General features: G+C 39.6%; 1 protein-coding gene across 1 annotated transcript in view; it reads right to left on the bottom strand.

The window, feature by feature from the left end:
- LOC135713158 (uncharacterized) overlaps window positions 1-19,254 on the bottom strand; it is a 459,682-nt gene that overhangs the window by 64,702 nt on the left and 375,726 nt on the right. Inside the window, exon 6 of the mRNA XM_065236272.1 lies at window positions 1,251-1,423. Within this exon, the coding sequence (XP_065092344.1) occupies window positions 1,251-1,423 (173 nt within the window). The remainder of the gene's footprint in view (window positions 1-1,250; window positions 1,424-19,254) is intronic.

The raw sequence follows: 19,254 nt of genomic DNA, 5'->3' as shown, positions 1-19,254 counted from the left end.
CCTGTCGGTTAGAACGAGATTGTAGGATCGCTTTGCGAGTCTTACATTCCCAAAAATTGGATTTGTGGTTTTCACCACAATTTGAACATTTAAATTTCTTAGGATCTTCCTTCACAGGACAGTCGTCCTTTGCGTGAGAGGAATCACCACAATTCATGCATTTAGCTGGCATGTAGCAATTTTTAGTTCCGTGACCCCATCCCTGGCACTTACGGCACTGGGTAAGGTTTTGGAAATTTCCTCCAGTCTTCCTGAAGTGTTCCCACTTCACTCGGACATGGAGCATAAGGCTAGCTTTTTCTAAGGCCTTAAGGTTGTTTAGTTCACTAGACTTGAAGTGAACTAAATAAAAATCATTAGAAATCCCGTTGCGCGAATCGCCAGGACGGGATTTCATTTTCATTTTGATTACTTGGAGTGGCACAACTCCAAGTAATTTTGCCAGTTCATCTTTGATCTGATCCAGGGATTCACCACTGGGCAGTCCTTTCATGACAACCTTGAACACACGTTCAGTTTTGGTGTCGTAAGTAAAAAATTTGTGCTTCTTCTCAGTAAGATACTTGAGAAGACATTTAAATCCGTCCAAGGTTTCAGCCAATACACGGCATTCACCCCGACGTCCAATTTGTAGTGAAAACTTAACTTTCACGAAATTCAAAAGTTCCATGCGAAGAGCATGGAAATCGGTAGTGGTTATCACAATAGGGGGAATCTTTTCCTTCTTGGCATTAAGCCGGGAAAGTTTACTAGAATTTTTCTTGGATGATGGATCATTCTCATCATCCGTGAGCAAATCAAATTGATTACTCAAATTAATTTCTTCAGAAGGGGGGTCAAGAGTTTGCCCCTTTCTTTTGCGTTTAGGCGCCATGGCGGCAATAAATGTTTTATCCAAATCGACTTCCAAGCAGATTACTATAAGAATCTGAAGGATCGAAGAGGAATTTTCCAAATCGATATCCAAGAAGGATTACCTCGGGTAGGGTCCAAACAAGGATCGAAGAGGAATAAGAGGAGTTGAACAAGGTAGAAATTTTTTACAGGTTGAGCACTGAAAAGTGCTGTTTAAATTTGTTGTAGCTTTAGGTAGTAGTAACACTTCCTTAAGCAAAAAGCAAATAGATCCGCACGGCAAGAGAGCACGATGCGGACTGAAAATCATCTAGATTAAAATTGCGTTCGATTTAACTGAATTTCGCGTCCATTGTACTGAAATTCATGTCATTCCAACATAAAAATGAACTCACCTGGGATACCGCTGCATCGGTGCGTAGTCTGTGAGGTTCTCATCGGACGGCGCCCTTCGACCCACGCACACCCCCAGAAAGGACTGATGTGCATTCCGTCCGGACCAACAGCCGAAAAATCGCTCCCTCCGCGGCTGCTCTATCGAGTTGAGCTGTCGGTCTGTCAAACAGTACTGGAATGGTGGGGAAAAGCAAAACAGATGAAAGAAAAAACATGGTTATTCTAATATTTCATTTTTCTCTCGCTTCCGGGAACCTCTTTTTTGATGGACGTTTCGATTGAACTCGTGTTGAGAATCAGGCATGCGGCAGAAGTCCGACCGAACACAAAAAGCGAAAATATATTAATTTCAAACTGTTGACACTTCTCATCTTCCGTTTTTCCGTCGCCTATGCATGTTTCATTCAAATCTGTACACAGCACCCGATGATGAGGGGAAAAGCGAAGAGGTAAATCAACTCACACATTTCTCGCTTGAACAGCTGACAGAACAAGCAGAGGGTATTGAAAATTTCAATCAGAATCTCATTTCCCATGGCATTTTTTCGTTTATATTCTGGCGAAAATACCCGGAAGGAATCGTTCAAGTGTAAATACCCGCAAGCGGCCACAGCTTGGTTGCGCTGCAATCAAACTGACAACGATAACAACGATACTATCAAACTGGGAAGGAAGCTCTCGGTTACAACGATGTGTTTACTCTGTCCCGGTGGTCGGGCGGTGAGTCGGTTCAAAAGAAGCACCACATTTTTGGCCGTTGATGTATCATATTCTGCAGCATGAAATCAAAGTCAAAGTGTTTGGCGTATCACGCTAGGACAAGTATCGCAGTCTGCCCTTCCAGCCAACGGCAAAGAAGAAGCTGGAAACCTGACAGACTGGTTTGGAGCTTTTAAGCACACTTTCCGACCACAAGGGACTGATTGTGAAGGAAGGACGAAGACGGGTAAAAATTCAAATTTTGACAATATTTTCCGGGAAGCCGAAAAGCCAACGAACGCTGTTGATCGAACCAATTGAATCGTTATCGGATTTGGGTTCGGTGCACGTTGTAGGCAAATGGTGGTGAGCACCTACCAACCATCCTTGCTATGTTTGTAAGAGTGGTTGTTCAGTGCCTTGGAGGCTCCCGAAAAAGGAAACCCGTTCAGTTTGATTTCCCGGTGTTGATTGATTCCGAGAAGTAAGTGAGACGGGGAGTGGAATATTATTTGCACCATTGATGACCGGAACGCCTTTTGATTTATGGGGAAGTAAAGTGAGTACAGTGGCCCGGAGAAGCTTCTGTTTATTTTTAGCTTATTCCTTTATTAATACTGATTGCAGAAAAAGAGTTTTATGACATTTTGTTTTTTTTTGGACTCAGTCCAAATTTCCATCGATACCGTTTATTTCTGGAAAAGTTTTGAGATACTAACGGATGACGGTTCGGTCACAAGAATAATGAACCATTTAGAAACTAACTTATAACGTCATTTATGATGATACATAGATGCAAACATTAATAGCCTTGGAGATGAAATGTGATAGCTCTACTGTTCATGATGATGATGATGATGGTCCCTCTTATTACCCCTACAAAGGATTGAGCTGGACGATTTATCTTTAAGATAATTAAATATGACATTTTAACCAGGTTAGCAAACAAAATCGAACTGGTTTCAGTTACAGATATAAATTCTCTCTAGAGTTAACAGTTGCTTCACAGTGATATAAATATGCAAAAGCTCAGGTGTCCACCTCAAAGTTCGCCTTTTTGTCCACCCTAAATATTCATAAGTATTACAAGCAAGGAATCAAAAATTGACAAGCGATCAACGAACCGAATGATAAAGCTATGTCAGAAGTGGAAAGCAATAATGATATAATCTTCTTGATTTTTTATGACAAGCAGCTCATGCGAAACAGTCCACTCGGGGCGGTAGAAGGAAATGAGCAAATTGTTGAAAAGCTGATTCACGAAGTAAATCCGAAGATGATACACGTGTGTTAATGGGAATGTTTTTGTTATGTATTTTCTCGATTCATATCAAGCTACATATGTCCTCATCCGTGTATATTGCAACAAAGCAGGCAAGCAATATATTATTATCTTTCTACCACTCCGATCGAGCGTTGTTACAGAGCGAGTTTTGTCATGGTAGTTGTATCAACCATTTTGTCTGTATCGTTGGATGCTTAATGTGTTTGGATTCACTGATTACAAGCAATCAAGAGTTAATGAACAATAAACAAAGCATCCTATTACACTAGCAACCCCGCAAACTGATGCTATCATAATTTTCAGCAATGTCAGGAATGCTCACGAACCCCCGTCATATGCCAGAAAACTTACTACTAACTCAAGGTATCTTCCAAATAATCTTCAAAATTGCATTTTTTTTTATCAAATGTTAAATTCAGTCCTCTATATCCGTAATACACGCGCGAGGCTCAAACCTTTGTAGACTACTTTTTTTTTAATCTACTACCATTAAATCAAATATAAAAATCCATCATCACCATCGTGGCGAACAGAAATAGTGTTTGCAGTGCTACAATAATTATTAAAAAGTCGTTATGACAGCTATCCATACAAAATAATCCGTTAGAGATAACTTCGTCAAGATACAAAATTTGTCAATTCATACAAAAAAATCACTGGATTACTGTTCAAAAGACAGTTTTAACGTGTGAAATGCAGTGTCTTTTAAATTCTGTAAGAAATGCTAAACGGTTGATTTGTCTAGGCATCGAATTGAAAACATTTATTCCTTTATAATATAATGAACTTTGTGAAGCACAAGTCAAGAAATGTGGTGCTCTTAATTCAACCGCGTTTTTAGTATTATATCTATAAAAATCACTTCCTCTTTCAATTCGATCACACAAATATTGAGGCAGCAAACCGTTAACTACTTTAAAAATGAACACCACAGTCAAATATACAATTCTTTGCTTCACCGACAACCATTGTAAGGCGTCTAGCATCAAAGTTGACGAAGTGAATCTATTACATCTCAAAATCAAACGCATTATTTTACTCTGCAAGCGCTGTAATCTCGATATTTGTGTTGCATTGGCAAACATAAAATGGAAGGGCAAAAGTCTAGATGAGGAGAGATGATTGATTTGTATAGCTGTATTTTACTGGCAATAGTTAAATCGTTTTTCAGTCGACATAGAATTCCATACTTTCGACGAAAAATTAAGCGGAGACGGAGAATTCTATCTCCTCACAGAAGGGAAACGAATCCTCGAGGAAATCGCTCACCAGGAGCTCCCCCCGGTGGCCCAGTTACACTGGAACGGAGCCAGAGAGTGAGATTCTTCCCCCATCCGAGTGGACAAATCCATGGCCAAGCAGTTCCGAGCAGGGGACAACTCTACGGCAATGAGATCCTGCCTCACCTAATTATTACAAACACGGTACCACAACTACGAACTCCGTTTCAACCGACGGCTCCAAGGCAGGAGGCAGGGTCGGCTTTGGAGTAACTGATGGACAGACCTCACACTTCTGGAGACTCCCCGATCAATGCTCGGTCTTCTCGGCCGAGACTGCAGCCCTCCATTACGCAGCTTCCCTACCATCATCCTCACCGCTATGTGTACTAACCGACTCTGCTAGGGCCCTCGCGGCACTGGAATCCACCACCGCCCGCCACCCCTGGATTCAGGCCATACAAAACCACACCCTCCCTGGCACCACTTTCATGTGGATACCGGGACACTGTGGAATTGCTGGAAACACAGAAGCAGACCACCTCGCAGCCATTGGACGAAATGGCCGACTCGCCAACACTTCGGTCCCCAGACAGGACCTGAAAATTTGGATCAAGTCAACCCTCAGGACGGCATGGGACCGCGAATGGTTCACCAGGAGAGACCTCTTCATCCGGAAGACCAAAGGGGTAACCCTTCCCTGGACGGATGTCCCAAGGTTTAACGACCAGAGATTCCTGTCCCGGTTAAGAACCGGCCACACCCGCATCACCCACAACATGGGGAGCAGCAGTGGCAGAAACTTCCGCCAAAGATGCGACACCTGCAGAACAATAATGACGGTCGAGCACATTCTAATAAACTGCCCTTGTTTCCACGGACCACGAGAACTTTACGGGATCCCGGGCAATATCCAAGACGCCCTTAAGAACGACCCGGTAGCAGAGGCACAACTGATATGTTTCGCGAAGGAGGCCGGAATCTACAAGAAGGTTTAACCCATATATATTATTACAGTAGGCCCGGCATTCCCTGCCGATAGCGGGTGCCAGGTCTCTACTGGTAGCTGTTACCGGTGGGGCTCTGCTGGAGTCCTCAAAACAAAACAAAAAACACAAAAGATGACAGCAACATAGGACAGTAAGGCAAAATATGTTCCCCTCTGGAACCGCAACCACCATTCAACTCCACAAAATAAAAACTCTGTACCTTCTCTCCCTTTGGGATACCTCCTTCTGGGGTGTCCGGAGACGAACCAGCCCAGGGCTAAAAGTCTTCTTAATAAAGATATAAAAAAATCCATACTTCTTGGCAATTTTCTTGATGACATTGTCAATGTGAGAGTTGAACTTATTTGTGTCATCAATAATCACGCCAAGATATTTAATCTCCCGAACGCGATCAAAAGTCTGATAACTAATTACAACAGAAACGTTCTCATTAACTCGATTCCGTGAAATTACCATAAATATAGTTTTACTTGTTTTCAATTTCAACTGCTTATACTTCAACCATCTACTTGGAGAACGCAAATCTTCATTCAAGTGTAAAACAGTATCATTTAAATCCTTAGCTGCAATGAATAACACAGGATCATCTGAAAAAAGATTAATGTCCCAAAATCGTAAAACACGTCGCAAATCATTAATATACATAATAAATAACAGGGGCCCTAATACACTTCCAACGACCCATTTCAAGAATGCTTGTTCATACACGTACATTCTGAGGTCGCCTTCATAAATATACAATAAGCCCCGCAACAACAGATCGATATGCATAAACACTTCAAATGCATTTACACTTCCAGAAAAAAAAACTTCTTTTTATTCTGGCGCGTATTTAGAATAAGCAATGTTTGTTTTAAGGGTGCTACAATTAAAATTTCGTCTGCTTAAACTTGTAGCATTTTTTTGAACCTCGCCTTTAAAAAAAAACCTGAACACCCCTTGTTTTGTAGGTGTGGGTGTGTGCAGAATTATGCCTCTATTTTGATTTTGACATTTGCTCTTCAGATATCAAAATGGCGTCCAAGCAAAAAGAGCAACGCATCCAAATTTTGCAAGCGCTTCGCGAAAATCCGAACTACTCGCACGAGACCTACGGCAAGGCAGGTTTCAAACAGTTTCCTGGGCAGTAGTTTTATACGGCAACCGGAAGGGGAAAGTTGGCAGACATTTTCAAGCATATGAAACTGTCGAAGTTCGTTAAGAAATATCTGGTTTGGCAGGCTATCTGTGGCTTGAAAAGTGAAATTTTCATTACAATCGCGACCATCAACCAGGAAATTTACGTGAACGGAAAAACGTGGAAAAACGTCTGTGACCTTTCCTGAAGCAACACGATTGTTCCATGCTGATTTAGACCGGATTTGACATCCTGCTATTACGGGAAAGACAATGGAGTGGTATGCCGCCAACAACGTACAGATGGTGCCTAAGGAGAAGAAGCCTTCCAAGACGCAATAGCTCCACCCAATCAACAAATATTGGGCCATCGTCAAGCGGAACCTGAAAAACCCAAAAACTGTTGGATGCGAGAAGCAGTTCCCATTAACGCCCGAATTATAATTATAAACGCCCGAATAATAAACACGTGTTTTTCTCTGGAGCACTTTGATATGGTCTAAGAATTGTTTCAATGACATTAAAATTAAAATTTACGTTAACTTGTTTTTTTTTAAACACGTACGAATAAAAAAATATATACATTTTGTCATAAAATCAGCAACTAAATTTTTGAGTGTGTTTCGATACATTTGAAGGTCATACATTATAATTAGGGGCTGTTCATAAACCACGTACAAGAGAAGGATGGCAAGGATTGGTAGCTGTTTACAATCCCTTACAAATTAAAAAAATAATAATGACGATTGTGTGTACGTAGGGTAGGGAAATGGCTTAAAACCTTTAAAATCGTTCTACGTATATTCTGGACAGCCCCCCATTGAAAAAAAATTAAAAGGTTGTGTCCTAGACACGACCGCAGTATGACGTAGAACCTATCTATCTATCTCTATCTTTGATGCATGATATATGCATTTAGGTTAACATCCGACGTCTCACCTTTTTTTAAATTTTTTGGAGAAAAAATACATCCGAAGTCCCTCCTTTTTTACATATTCTGCACAAAACATACTATCTAAGGCCTGCAACTGACAGGATTTGCCCTCATTCTATTATGAATGGGGGCGAGGCAGAACGTTTCTTTTGTGCAGAATATGAAAAAAAAGGATGGACTTTGAATGCTAATATAATTGCATATATAGAGGTAGCAGATATGTTTTACAGTCAGTTGTTGGTAATTCATCGAGTGTATGTCTCCTGTTAAGCAATTTTTTTTTTGAAAATGTTGGTTCTGCATGTAAAAAATTATTTGTTTATACATAATTGTGGTTTGCTTAAAATTTATTTCCCGGAAAAAAAATGATCGTCAAAGTCCATGTCTTGTTCGGGTTATGTTAAGGGAGGAGGGGGAGAGGTTGTTAAGGGGGAGGGGGTTTTACATGCACGTTTTTTCAAGTCTCATTACTCATTGTGGTGGACACGCCGTGATCCACCATTGGCAGCTGACTTGGTCCTGCTTGCTGCAGGACCTAGTGCCACGCTGTCCGAAGCGGTAATGAGCAGAGGCATGAGAGCAGCGCTGATTTATATCTTTTCAGGTTAAGCAGAATGATGTGCAACCAAGTGGTATTGGTTTATGATGACTGGGTTTGGGAAAAAGGGTTATTTCATGAAAACAGTGATAAAATTATCATTTGTACATTTTCAAAAGTTTAATTACAGAAAAATGGAAAAAATATTTATTTCAGCAGGTTCGTAATGTAATATCCTATCGAATGGCGTATTTGGATTTAAATTTCATTTATAAATGACAAAGTGACAAGCGTTCAAAACCAAACACTCCTCCACCACACATATTTTCTGATTTGCACCCCAGTATAGTCGACAAAGATGTAGTTCTACGTCAAAAAAGAAAAAAAGTAGAATTGTCTGTGCCTAGGGGCACGAACGGAAGCTTGACGTAGGACCGCTAGTGGACGGAACAAATGTGAACATTTAGTTCTTTTAATTGATCAATCATCAATTATCTTAACTCTTTCCGTTTTTTATTTGCAAGCGTATCAAATTTGTAGTATTTATTTCAAAGAGAAAGTTGATGAAGAGAATCCAAGGGACTGTCAACTGGAGTATTTTCGATTCATCTACCCGACTTTAACAGGTGTATTTTGATTTTTTTTTGCTATTTATGAATTTTAACGTTTTGTGCATTTTGGTATTAAAGTGTAGTCAATTCATCCCTCACAGGATTTCCTTCCGAATTATCGTTTGTGCAGAATATGTAAAAAAGGAGGGACTTCGAGAGATTGAACTCGTGAGAGCAAATTTTCTCACAAATTTGATTTTATTGGCTTTCTGGAGACTCAATATATACCCAAAGCGAATTATTCCCACTTCTCTCAAATTCTATGCGGATTTTTAGCACTTCCTAACAGCGTGTTCTGAAAAATGGTCGGACGATGATTAATCTCACCAATACATTCGGGCCTACAATTCCACACCTTATATAGAGACCAGGTTGAGCTTTGATAGCTAGCTGCTTGCGGGAACTGATGACCTTGACAAATTTCCAAATAATGCTCTCAATAAATTTATGGTGGTCCTGAAAAAGACCGTTTTGTACTGATGGTTGAGTAATGCTGAGCTGAGCACGACGAGCTACTGATTCCGATCCTAGCCTAGCGGTGGGACTTCTTCCTCCTCCTCTATGGTTGCTCATATGAGCTCTGCAGCTCGCTGCTTGCAGGCAGCCTTTCGTTGTTGTTGTTGTTGTTGTTGTTGTTGTTGTTGAAAGCACTCCTGCAGCTGCTGGTGCTGCTACTACTGCTTTAAATTAAAAAAATCTGATCACCGTTCAGTGGGACCGCATCGAATTCGATTTGTAAGTCTGTGTTAGGGAATGCGCTGTTTTCAGACATTCGGTGATAATTTTGATCACCATTGCTACGGTTGGACATTTGGTATATAATTAACTAAGTGTTCATTTAAGCAGATTGGTAGATAAATTTCCAATCGTTTGGCTTGTTGAGAATTAAAATCTATCTGCTATTGGTCGGAACCTGACCTCTTTTCGTAATGCTGTGCATTTTGGTTTTTTGAAATTGCGTGGATTCTATAGATCCTGTGGAGATCTATCTAGCCCTGATGTATGTGTTGGTAGAGGGAAAAATGTAAACTTCGCGGGAGACGATGGCTTAACACTCGAAAGCAATTTTTTGAAATATGAAGTAAAACAAATCCTAGCTAGTTCTGCATGATGATTTTGTTTGATTTTATTTATTTGTAAAGTCGCCGGGAAATACCAGCTGGGGATTTGTTTTTTATGATAACTACTTACTTGAAAACAGGCAAAAACTCACAAACAGACTGCTTTTTCATGGTATACAGTGTGATAGTTCAATAATCAATAAATTATCTCAACATTTAGTGGCAAACCATTCATAAATTTTGGTAACATACAAAAAATCTATTATCCACATTACATTTCATATGTAAGCGCCGATTGAAACAATATTTTCGACGTAACTACAAGGATGATTGATTAAACGAAAGAAACGAATCGTGCGGAATGAAAGCCGAGGAAAAACTAATTGAACCAATATATTCAGGCCTACAATTCCACACCTTCTATAGACAGATTGAGCCTTGATAGCTAGCTGCTTGCGGGAACTGATGACCTTGACCAATGTCCAAATAATACTCTTTAACAAATTTTTGGTGGCCCTGAAAAGGACCGTTTTGTAGTGATGGTTGAGTAATTCTGAGCTTGGTGTTCAACACGGATGAGGCTGTCGAGCTGTATGTCGTTTGGAGCGAGGGTGACACGCTTGGCATAGATGACCGACCCGCAGCGACTCACGAAGAGCTACTGATTCCGATCCATAGCATAGCGGTGCAGCTTCTTCCTACTTTGATGGTTGCTTATGTGGGTTCTGCAGCTCGCTGCTTCAGCCTTTCGTTGTTACTAGAGAACAATTTTCAACGCCACACGCCGAAAGCACTGCTACTGCTGCTACTAATTTCGACGACCGAACACCACCACACAGTGGTGTGGACGTTGGAAGCGTGTAGTTCTGAGTATGGTGATGAGTGTGCAAAATATTACGCAATTCCATCCTTCCTAGTCGTACGCGCCGGAGGATCGGAGGCGAATGCCACTTCGACTTGTTTCGTCTACTTACTACTCTCTGACGACTGTGCTGGGGAAGCAGCATATGTATGTAGGTAATTGGTGGATTTATTAGTTAATTCGACGCTTTTTGACAATGCTGGACATTTACCAGTTTTTCAATAGTTTCTTGTTGAAAATCAACATTTGGAAGCATTGTTATCGATACGTTGCCATATTTCTGATCGATTGGTGATAAAATTATTGAAATTGGACCAGGGACAGCTGAGTTATTAACTTTTAAAATCTTTCTTAATTTGTTACATGTTCCATATTCGGTTTTCACAAAGTGTACCCCCATATAGAAATCAAAGACGTAGTCCTACGTCAAAAAAAAAAACATGCTGAATAAAGAATAAAGGTAGAATCAGATCAGTATTGAAAGTGTTAGTAAAATATCATATAGGGGAAACGGATGTAATGTCGGATTAAATTCCTGTAATTTGGGCCCATACATAAATTCAGTAGTCGACTAAATTTTCAAAAGAGACCAATAATATCCATAAGTACCGTCCCAATGACGCGTTTATCTAGATAAAATTGATAAATAGCAGATTTTTAGCGATGGGCCCAATCTTAGATCCATAGGCCAACATTAGAGCCATTTCCCCTATATAGATTGATTTGTGTGTTCCTGTGTCAAATGAATAACGACTGCCATACACTGGACATTAAATGCTGAAGCAAAACGCTGGCACTTAATAATGAATCTTCTCAAAGAGTGAGTCACAAACGATAAGTCAAGAAATAAGAACTTATTTTCAACCTATGGTTTCAAAGACATCATCAGTAGACTTTTTGATCTAATTTCCTACCTACCAAACACAAACCGTGCTTTACCTCTATTTTTTGAACGAATAAATAGAATTATTCTGCTACATGTGACCTCTCAATTGATGTATTTTTCCATAAGATTTTCCATGGATGTAATAAAGAGTCACAGATTATTGAGATATTGTTTGAAAGATATTATTAAAAATCTTGAAATTTATAAAAAAAAACACTAGTGTCACCCAGTGAGATAATTCGGAACTAAACTGTCCACAATTTAAAAGGCCTTGGCCTCATGAACATCATTGCCGAAAACAGCAAATTTGTACCTTGTAAAGAACTCGGAATATCGACCCAGCATTTACACGAAACTCATAAGAACGCTAGTGTCATCTAGTGAGAGAATGTCAAACTAAATTGTCCACAATTCAAAGGCTTTAGTCCCCAGAACAACAAAACAGAAAACAGCACCTTTGTATCTAGCAAGGATCACAAGATGTCTACCATAGCATAGCATTTACATGAAATTTATAAAAAAAAACACTTGTTCTACCTGGCAAGACAATTTTTTTTATTAATTACTTTATTTGTACAGACTCAATCGAATAAACTTTACAGAGCCGAGTTATCATTTTCGTTATACATTATTGATGTCTTATTTTTAAAGTTAAATGAGCTGGACCGGATACTCGTGGTTGTCTCAAGGTTAGTGAAGCTTTACAATTTTTTTGGATGGGAAAAGTGAGAGGGAGGTTTGAGATGTGGTTTACGATACAAATATTTAATTAATCCTAAAACATGAACTAATTTCTATTCATCTTGAAAACAAACATAAAAAGAACCCACACGTACAAAATACAAACTAAACACAAGGTTAATCAAACTTACAATCTAATGTTAATATTCATAAAGTAAACATATATGAGTTTCATAAACTCCAGATCGCGTCTAGCCAAAATATCCCGAACTGGAACGTTACCCAAGCAGCACGCTTCGTCGAAATAAGCTGCTGCAACTTGATTGTGACTGGAATAAGTGGCACACAAGTAGCCACAATTATTCAGTGACATGTGTGCTGCTAGGGTAGGTTGTCTACCTCGAGCCTGAAGGGAATCGTACAGTTCAGATCTGACTCCACGATGCTCAGCACAAGACCAAATAATGTGATCTGCGTCCTGGTAACCTTGTCCACATTCACAGAGATTGCTGTCCCCCAGCCCAACACGGAACAAGTGAGCGATTAACGAATAGTGATTGGACATGAGGCGAGACATCATACGAATGAAGTCTCGACCCACATCCAACCCCTTGAACCAAGGACTCTTCGACACCTTAGGGATGATCGAATATAGCCATCGTCCCAAACTCCCGACCTGGCAAGAGAATGCAGAATTTAACTTTCCTAAATTCAAAAGATCTTGGCCTAATGAATTACATTGAAGACGACTCTATATGTACATGAAGCTTATAAGAACACTAGGGCCACCTAGTGAGAGAATTTTGATCTAAATTTCAAAAGGTTTAAGCTTCCTGAGGAACAATGTAGAAACCAGAAACTTAGTATATATCAAAGATCTCGAGATGTCCATTAGGCTGGGACAGGGATATATGAAAAAAAAAAAAATAATTCTTGTTCCAGTATGATTTCCGGGGTCCTTCTGGGTCCTTGAATAACTGTGTTAAATTTCAGGTCGGTCGGTGGAACTATATTTTAGCGCCAGCGGTTTTAATTTTACATAGGATTTTCTATGGGAAAACTTACATTTTCAAATAAAAATCTGGTGAGGTCACCCATTATCCTCTAAAAATAAACCAACCCAACTTTTCCCTAGGAAATTTTACAAGGAAACTTTTCTTACAATACCGCAAAACGATCCGACGCTTGTGGAAAAAGTTATTTAGCCATTACTGATTGCTAACCAAACGAACTGCTCATTATTCTTTTTTTCTAGCAGCTGCCGCCTGCTGCTGTCTGCGCGAGGCAGTCACGTTGTGTGGGGGTTCACTCAGCATGGAGGAAAGCCGATATCATGCGCAAAGAATCTACGATTTTGATGAAACTTTACACAGGTTTCCGGTAAAGTACAACAATTATGATGATTTGTTATATTTACTTACCTCTCAGATAATCTTGTTCAGGGTTTTCACCGAGAAAATCGGTGGAGATGTTCATTACAGTAAAAAACTCACTTGAAGCCTCAGTAATAAAGTCCGAAAGGGTCGATTGGTCCCTGATGTTAGTTGCTCTGACGGGAACTTTATCCTCGCTGAGCTTGCGTCGTTTTCCGGATTTTTCGATTGATTTTTTGGCTCATTTAAAGCTGGTAGTTTCTTTACTCTTTCGTCTTTAATGAAGAAATCAATCAATCAGAGTCTATTTCTACTTTTGAATCGAAAAAAGCAAGGGCCACGTTCCATTCTGATAAGTACCATAGATGATTTTGAAAGGTTTTCATGGCAATCGAAGCGTAATGTTGATCGTGAAAGTCGTGGAGATCTGCTAAAAATTCTAGATCCACTTGAGGGGCCGAAACAGAACTACTTAGACGATACCAATATCGAATGAAGCATTGTGATAGAAATAGAGCCAAAGTTGTGTTATGCTTTCAAAGAGACTGATCATCGAAGTTTTCGCTGCACATCCACGATTTCAAAATGATGATTTTTCGCCACCGATCCACCTCGCACGGCTGAGGCTACCTGCTTTGTGGAATCTTAATCCTTTTGGAGGAACTCCACCCAAAAACATTACGACCAATTCGAGGAGCTCTTCGTAATCTGATCGTTGTTGTTTAATCAACAGCTGGTCGTTACAAAACGCGATGATTCCGTCTCTCTATGGTTCAGTTAAGGTCCTCAGCTCCGGATCGTCCATAACGGTCCGGAATTTTCGGTTGCTCCGATTTTGGTTGAATTCTTTTTTGAATTCATTGACAGAATCGAGATTGTTCGACTTCGACTTATCGCCATATATTTCGTGTTGTAAAACGTGTTTGAATACAATTTCGGCGATGTGATGGCGGCATGCCAATGGTAGCAGAATAGCGAATGAGAACGACCCAAATTTGAGTTTAGTTCACTCATAATCGCCAAAAGTGCAGGAACCCAGCGATGAGTAAAATTTGTCTCATGCTTTCCCAGAATTTTTCAGGGAAACATTCCCGAATTTGAGAAAACTAAAGATTAGATTCACACAGTCTATTGGTACTACTCCGAGACTGAATAAAATTTTCGTCAATTTCCTCATTTTCCGGCAGATTTTTTAGGTTTTCCACAGACAAATTTACTCATCGCTGAGTTCCCGCACTTTTGGCGATTATGAGTGAACTAAACTCAAATTTTGGTCGTTCTCATTCGCCGTGAAGTCTCTTTTCAGAAGAACTGGATGACGGGTTATAATACCATTTTTTACGCCAGATTTAACACTAGTTGTATCAAAGCTCATTCCAACTATTCTTTCCTGCAGACCCTACTCGTTGATTGTCTCCATTATCGCAGCTGATTCAGCATCCGCCGTTCCACTTGATATGGAAGGTACCGAAAAAAGTTTAGACACCCCTGCTCCAGTAACAAGATTGCGAAGCCGATCAACGCACTTTCCGTTGATGTCAGGCAGAATCTTTCCATCCCAGTGTACCAAAGGTACATCAGGATCATTGTTTCCGACCTCAACAACTCGGTAACCAAGAATCCCAAACAACATGAATATCTACTGCAAGTTGTGGAGTACCACCGAAAAATGAAGCCGATGAAATATTGAAGTCTGAGCAGCAGCACATCGCCTGATAAGGTTTGAATAAATTGTGCGCCAAAGCAAATACACCCTTGTGAAAAATCACGCTTGTTTCCAAATGACCCCTGTGAAACATGTACTTTACCGGAAACCTGTGTAAAGTTTCATCAAAATCGAAGATTCTTTGCGCATGATATCGGCTTTCCTCCATGCTGAGTGAACCCCCACACAACGTGACTGCCTCGCGCAGACAGCAGCAGGCAGTGCTGCTAGAAAAAAGAATAATGAGCAGTTCGTTTGGTTAGCGATCAGTAATGGCTAAATAACTTTTTCCACAAGCGTCGGATCGTTTTGCAGTCTTGTAAGAAAAGTTTCCTTGTAAAATTTCCTAGGGAAAAGTTGGGTTGGTTTATTTTTAGAGGATAATGGGTGACCTCACCAGATTTTTATTTGAAAAAGTATGAAGAGCTTTGAGTGGGTTGGTTTATTTCCTTTTAATTCCGTTATAATTGCTTATCTTTTGACAGATACGCGTATTTCGTCTACTACTTGCAGACTTCATCAGTGCCAAGTACTCAACACCACTGAAGAATCCATCTTTAATCTACGAGTTATATACTAATCAATAGGTACTAAAAATCAGCAGGTATCCACTGCCATGTCAAAATTTACCTAAACAGGTACCTAAATTCAGTCTCCAACAGGTAAATGCATCTACCTGTTGGAGACTGAATTTAGGTACCTGTTTAGGTAAATTTTGACATGGCAGTGATTTTTAGTACCTATTGATTAGTATATATACGAAATTTATAAGAACGCTTGTGACACCTAGCGAGAGCATTCCAAACTACTCTGTCAACAATTCAAAAGGTCTTAGCCTCCTGAACAGCAACAGGAAAGATCTTGAGATCTCAACCCTGATCTCCCGAGATCTCGAACAACATTGCAGAAAACAGCAGCTTTGTGTTTGGCAAGGAACATTGTTTTAGATAAATACAAATATTGTTTGGATTCAAACTCGCCGTGCTGATAAGTTCAGTCTCATTCTAGACGAGTGGACTAGTCTCAAAAACAGGAGATACCTGAATGTTAATTTACTTTGTTCAGATGAAACGACTTTCAATCTTGGATTGGCTCGAATAGAGAGGTCTTGTACAGCTGAACATATGGTTGATTTGATTCAGGAGAAATAGGCAGAATTCAATTTGACCAGCGTAGATGTCATTGGGTCAACCACAGGTGATGCGCCAGTTTGGTTATCTAATAGGTTACCTGAATCACACTTGCTGCAACCATGGCCTTCAGTTGGCTGTATCCGAAGTCCTATATAAAGACTCGGATGAAATCGAACGTGTTGTGCAGTATACTGATTCCAGTTCTCATCTAAGCTCTGATGAATCAGACTCTGAATCCCATAGTTTATGTATCTTTACCTGCCGTGAACCAAAAGTCAAATCGATCTTGTTGCATATCAGACATAAAGTGAAGCTTTTTAATCGTTCTGCTTTGAAAAATGAACTTCTTCAAGCAAATATTTCTAAAGCTCATGGAAAGGAAGTGGAACTTTTATTGGATGTAAAGACCAGATGGAACAGTGTGGAAACTATGCTCATGTGTCGAAGTAACTCTCGGTGAGCTAAATATCAAGCATCTCTCGGTCAAAGAGGATGACATAGAAGCAGTACAATCACTGTTAAATTTCTTGCAGCCTGTTCGTCTCGCTTCTGAAGCTTTATCAAGCCGTAACGCAGATCTCTTCCAAGCTTAAGGAACTCTACATATCCTCATCATTACTCTCAAGGATCTAACAAATCACATCAGAAAATGGTTTTTCCAAGCGGAGGTCACGGGAATCTCTGAAAGACGCATCGTAGAACTTGTAACTTTGTTTTTTATGCAGAACAACGATTGTACCGGAACAAATGAACTTCCACTGGCATCTCGGACTCAAATTCTGAAAATGGCCAAATTGGTAGCATTAAGAGTAATCGACTTGACAAATGATGAGAATAACCTATCTTCATCGAATCATCCCGTTTCGGAGACATCTTTCCAACGGACAGAAGAAGTACACACTGAGTCAAAAGTGAACGTTGATGTACTTATAGAAAAACTTACTCAGTACATTCATGAACACACTTCAAAACGCATCGTACCTACTGTTTTACCTGACTTATAACCTATATACTTTGTATACACCCAACTCCTACTAGACATAGAATAAGGTGAATTTTGTTACAAACAAAGAACAATGAACTATCGGCTCCGTAAAGCTAACGCGATTGAGCCTACCAAATAAACAAACTAGTTACGTTGTATACGAGTACCTCGAATACAACGTATAGTTCTTCTAATTTTACATTGCAAATGCCATGCAAAATTAGACGAGTCATACGTTGTATTCGGGGTACTCGTGTACAACGTATATTTGTTATAAGACAGGTAACACAGTAGTACAAGTAAAACTGACATTTCCAAAACAATCCAAAAAGAATAAGCATTATATGAGCTACATCGAAAACTCTCTACCAACCTCGGAAGCATTTCAAAGCTATGAAAAGCATTAGGCCAACTTCGACCAAAAGTGAACGAGTTTTCTCATCATCATTAATATTTTGTGTTAAGAAGCATTCGAACCTTAAGGGTAAAAACCTCAACATGTTGACATTCCTTAAGTCGTATTTCATGAATCAAGATCAGCCAAAGTGATACCAGCAAAACTCAACAGACTGATTTAACTTGAAGCTAGGGCTTAACGTTTATTTTGTAGTTAAATTAAATCGTTTTATTTTTGCATTACTTCAATTGGGAATTCCCGATTTCCAGGAATTACCGGAAAAGCCTAATGTTTATTCCCAAATCCCGGGATTCATTAAATATCGGGAATAATCATCCTCTACTAATGAGCAATAATAAACATTTTAAATATAAAACGATCTCGTTGTTTCTTCACTCTTCTGTCCAATTTTCGTGTCTATTTGTGAACTCGTTGTCCTACTCTGCATCACTGCTAGTCGCTACTAGTCTCCTGAAAGTTTCCCATGTTATTTCTAATGTGTTCTACGATATTTCGACGCCTAATATCTTTGTATGATGATCTTGAATTCCTAGTTGCGTCTTATAGAACTTTTACACCTGCACGAAAAATATACAGTGTCCATTTCCTGGTATTTTTTTTAACGCGTATCACTCCATTGTCGTATCGAATGTGCTCCATTTTGCTGTTCTTTTTTTTCATTTTTACTTTGTTGATTTCATGGTACCGGAGAAGATATAGATACATACATTATTAACAATGCTGTGATATAACTACAACGGGATGGCCGTTCAGAATGACTTAAAATAAACACATTTTTCTAAAAATTTCTGGAAGCATTTACTTGCACTGGTTGGGATTAATCACCTTGGACATGTACTAACTAGATCTAATCAAATTAGAGCATTTACTTGTGTTTTATACAAATAGTATATCAATGTTCTGTCATATAGTATATTGAAGTGATCTTCACAAGCGCCACATTTCATTCTGGATCTTTGGAACTACCTGTGGTGAAATATGAAACGCACCTTTTAAAGTGAATTGCAGATAACAATGTCCAGTGTCATCACTTACTCACCCATGAAATCTGCTTCGACCAACTTGGCAGAACGTGCCCTAACCCTCACTGAACCAAAGGGCAGGGAACGTCATTTACGAAAATCTTCCAGCACAATTCTATGAGTTTTAGTACAAATAAGTTAAAACAGACACAACGAATCAAATAAAACACATTCTGATTACCATTCCAACTCCAGACTGTCTTCAACCAGACGAATCTCTGCGTAAAGCGAAAATTCAGATAATTGAAGCATTACCAACTAACGACTGTCCGTGACATGATAATTGGCCTGGACATCGACCAACACAGAGCATACCAACTAGCTATCTCTATGCCTTAACTGGAGCTTCAGTGTTGATACTAGCGCTAAGCTAGGGCAAAAGAGTAGGATGCGGAAAATTAAATTTACCAAAGCTAGTTCTCTTTGCTTTTCGGGTTCAAGATAGTCGGAACGAGATTGCAGCC

Source organism: Ochlerotatus camptorhynchus, unplaced genomic scaffold (genome assembly GCF_037179485.1).
Source record: "Ochlerotatus camptorhynchus isolate MF236.1 unplaced genomic scaffold, CSIRO-AGI_Acam_v1.1 ptg000539l, whole genome shotgun sequence".
NCBI lineage: Eukaryota > Metazoa > Arthropoda > Insecta > Diptera > Culicidae > Ochlerotatus > Ochlerotatus camptorhynchus.
Note: the sequence above shows the minus strand (reverse complement) of the source record. Positions and strands in the feature narration are given on the sequence as shown.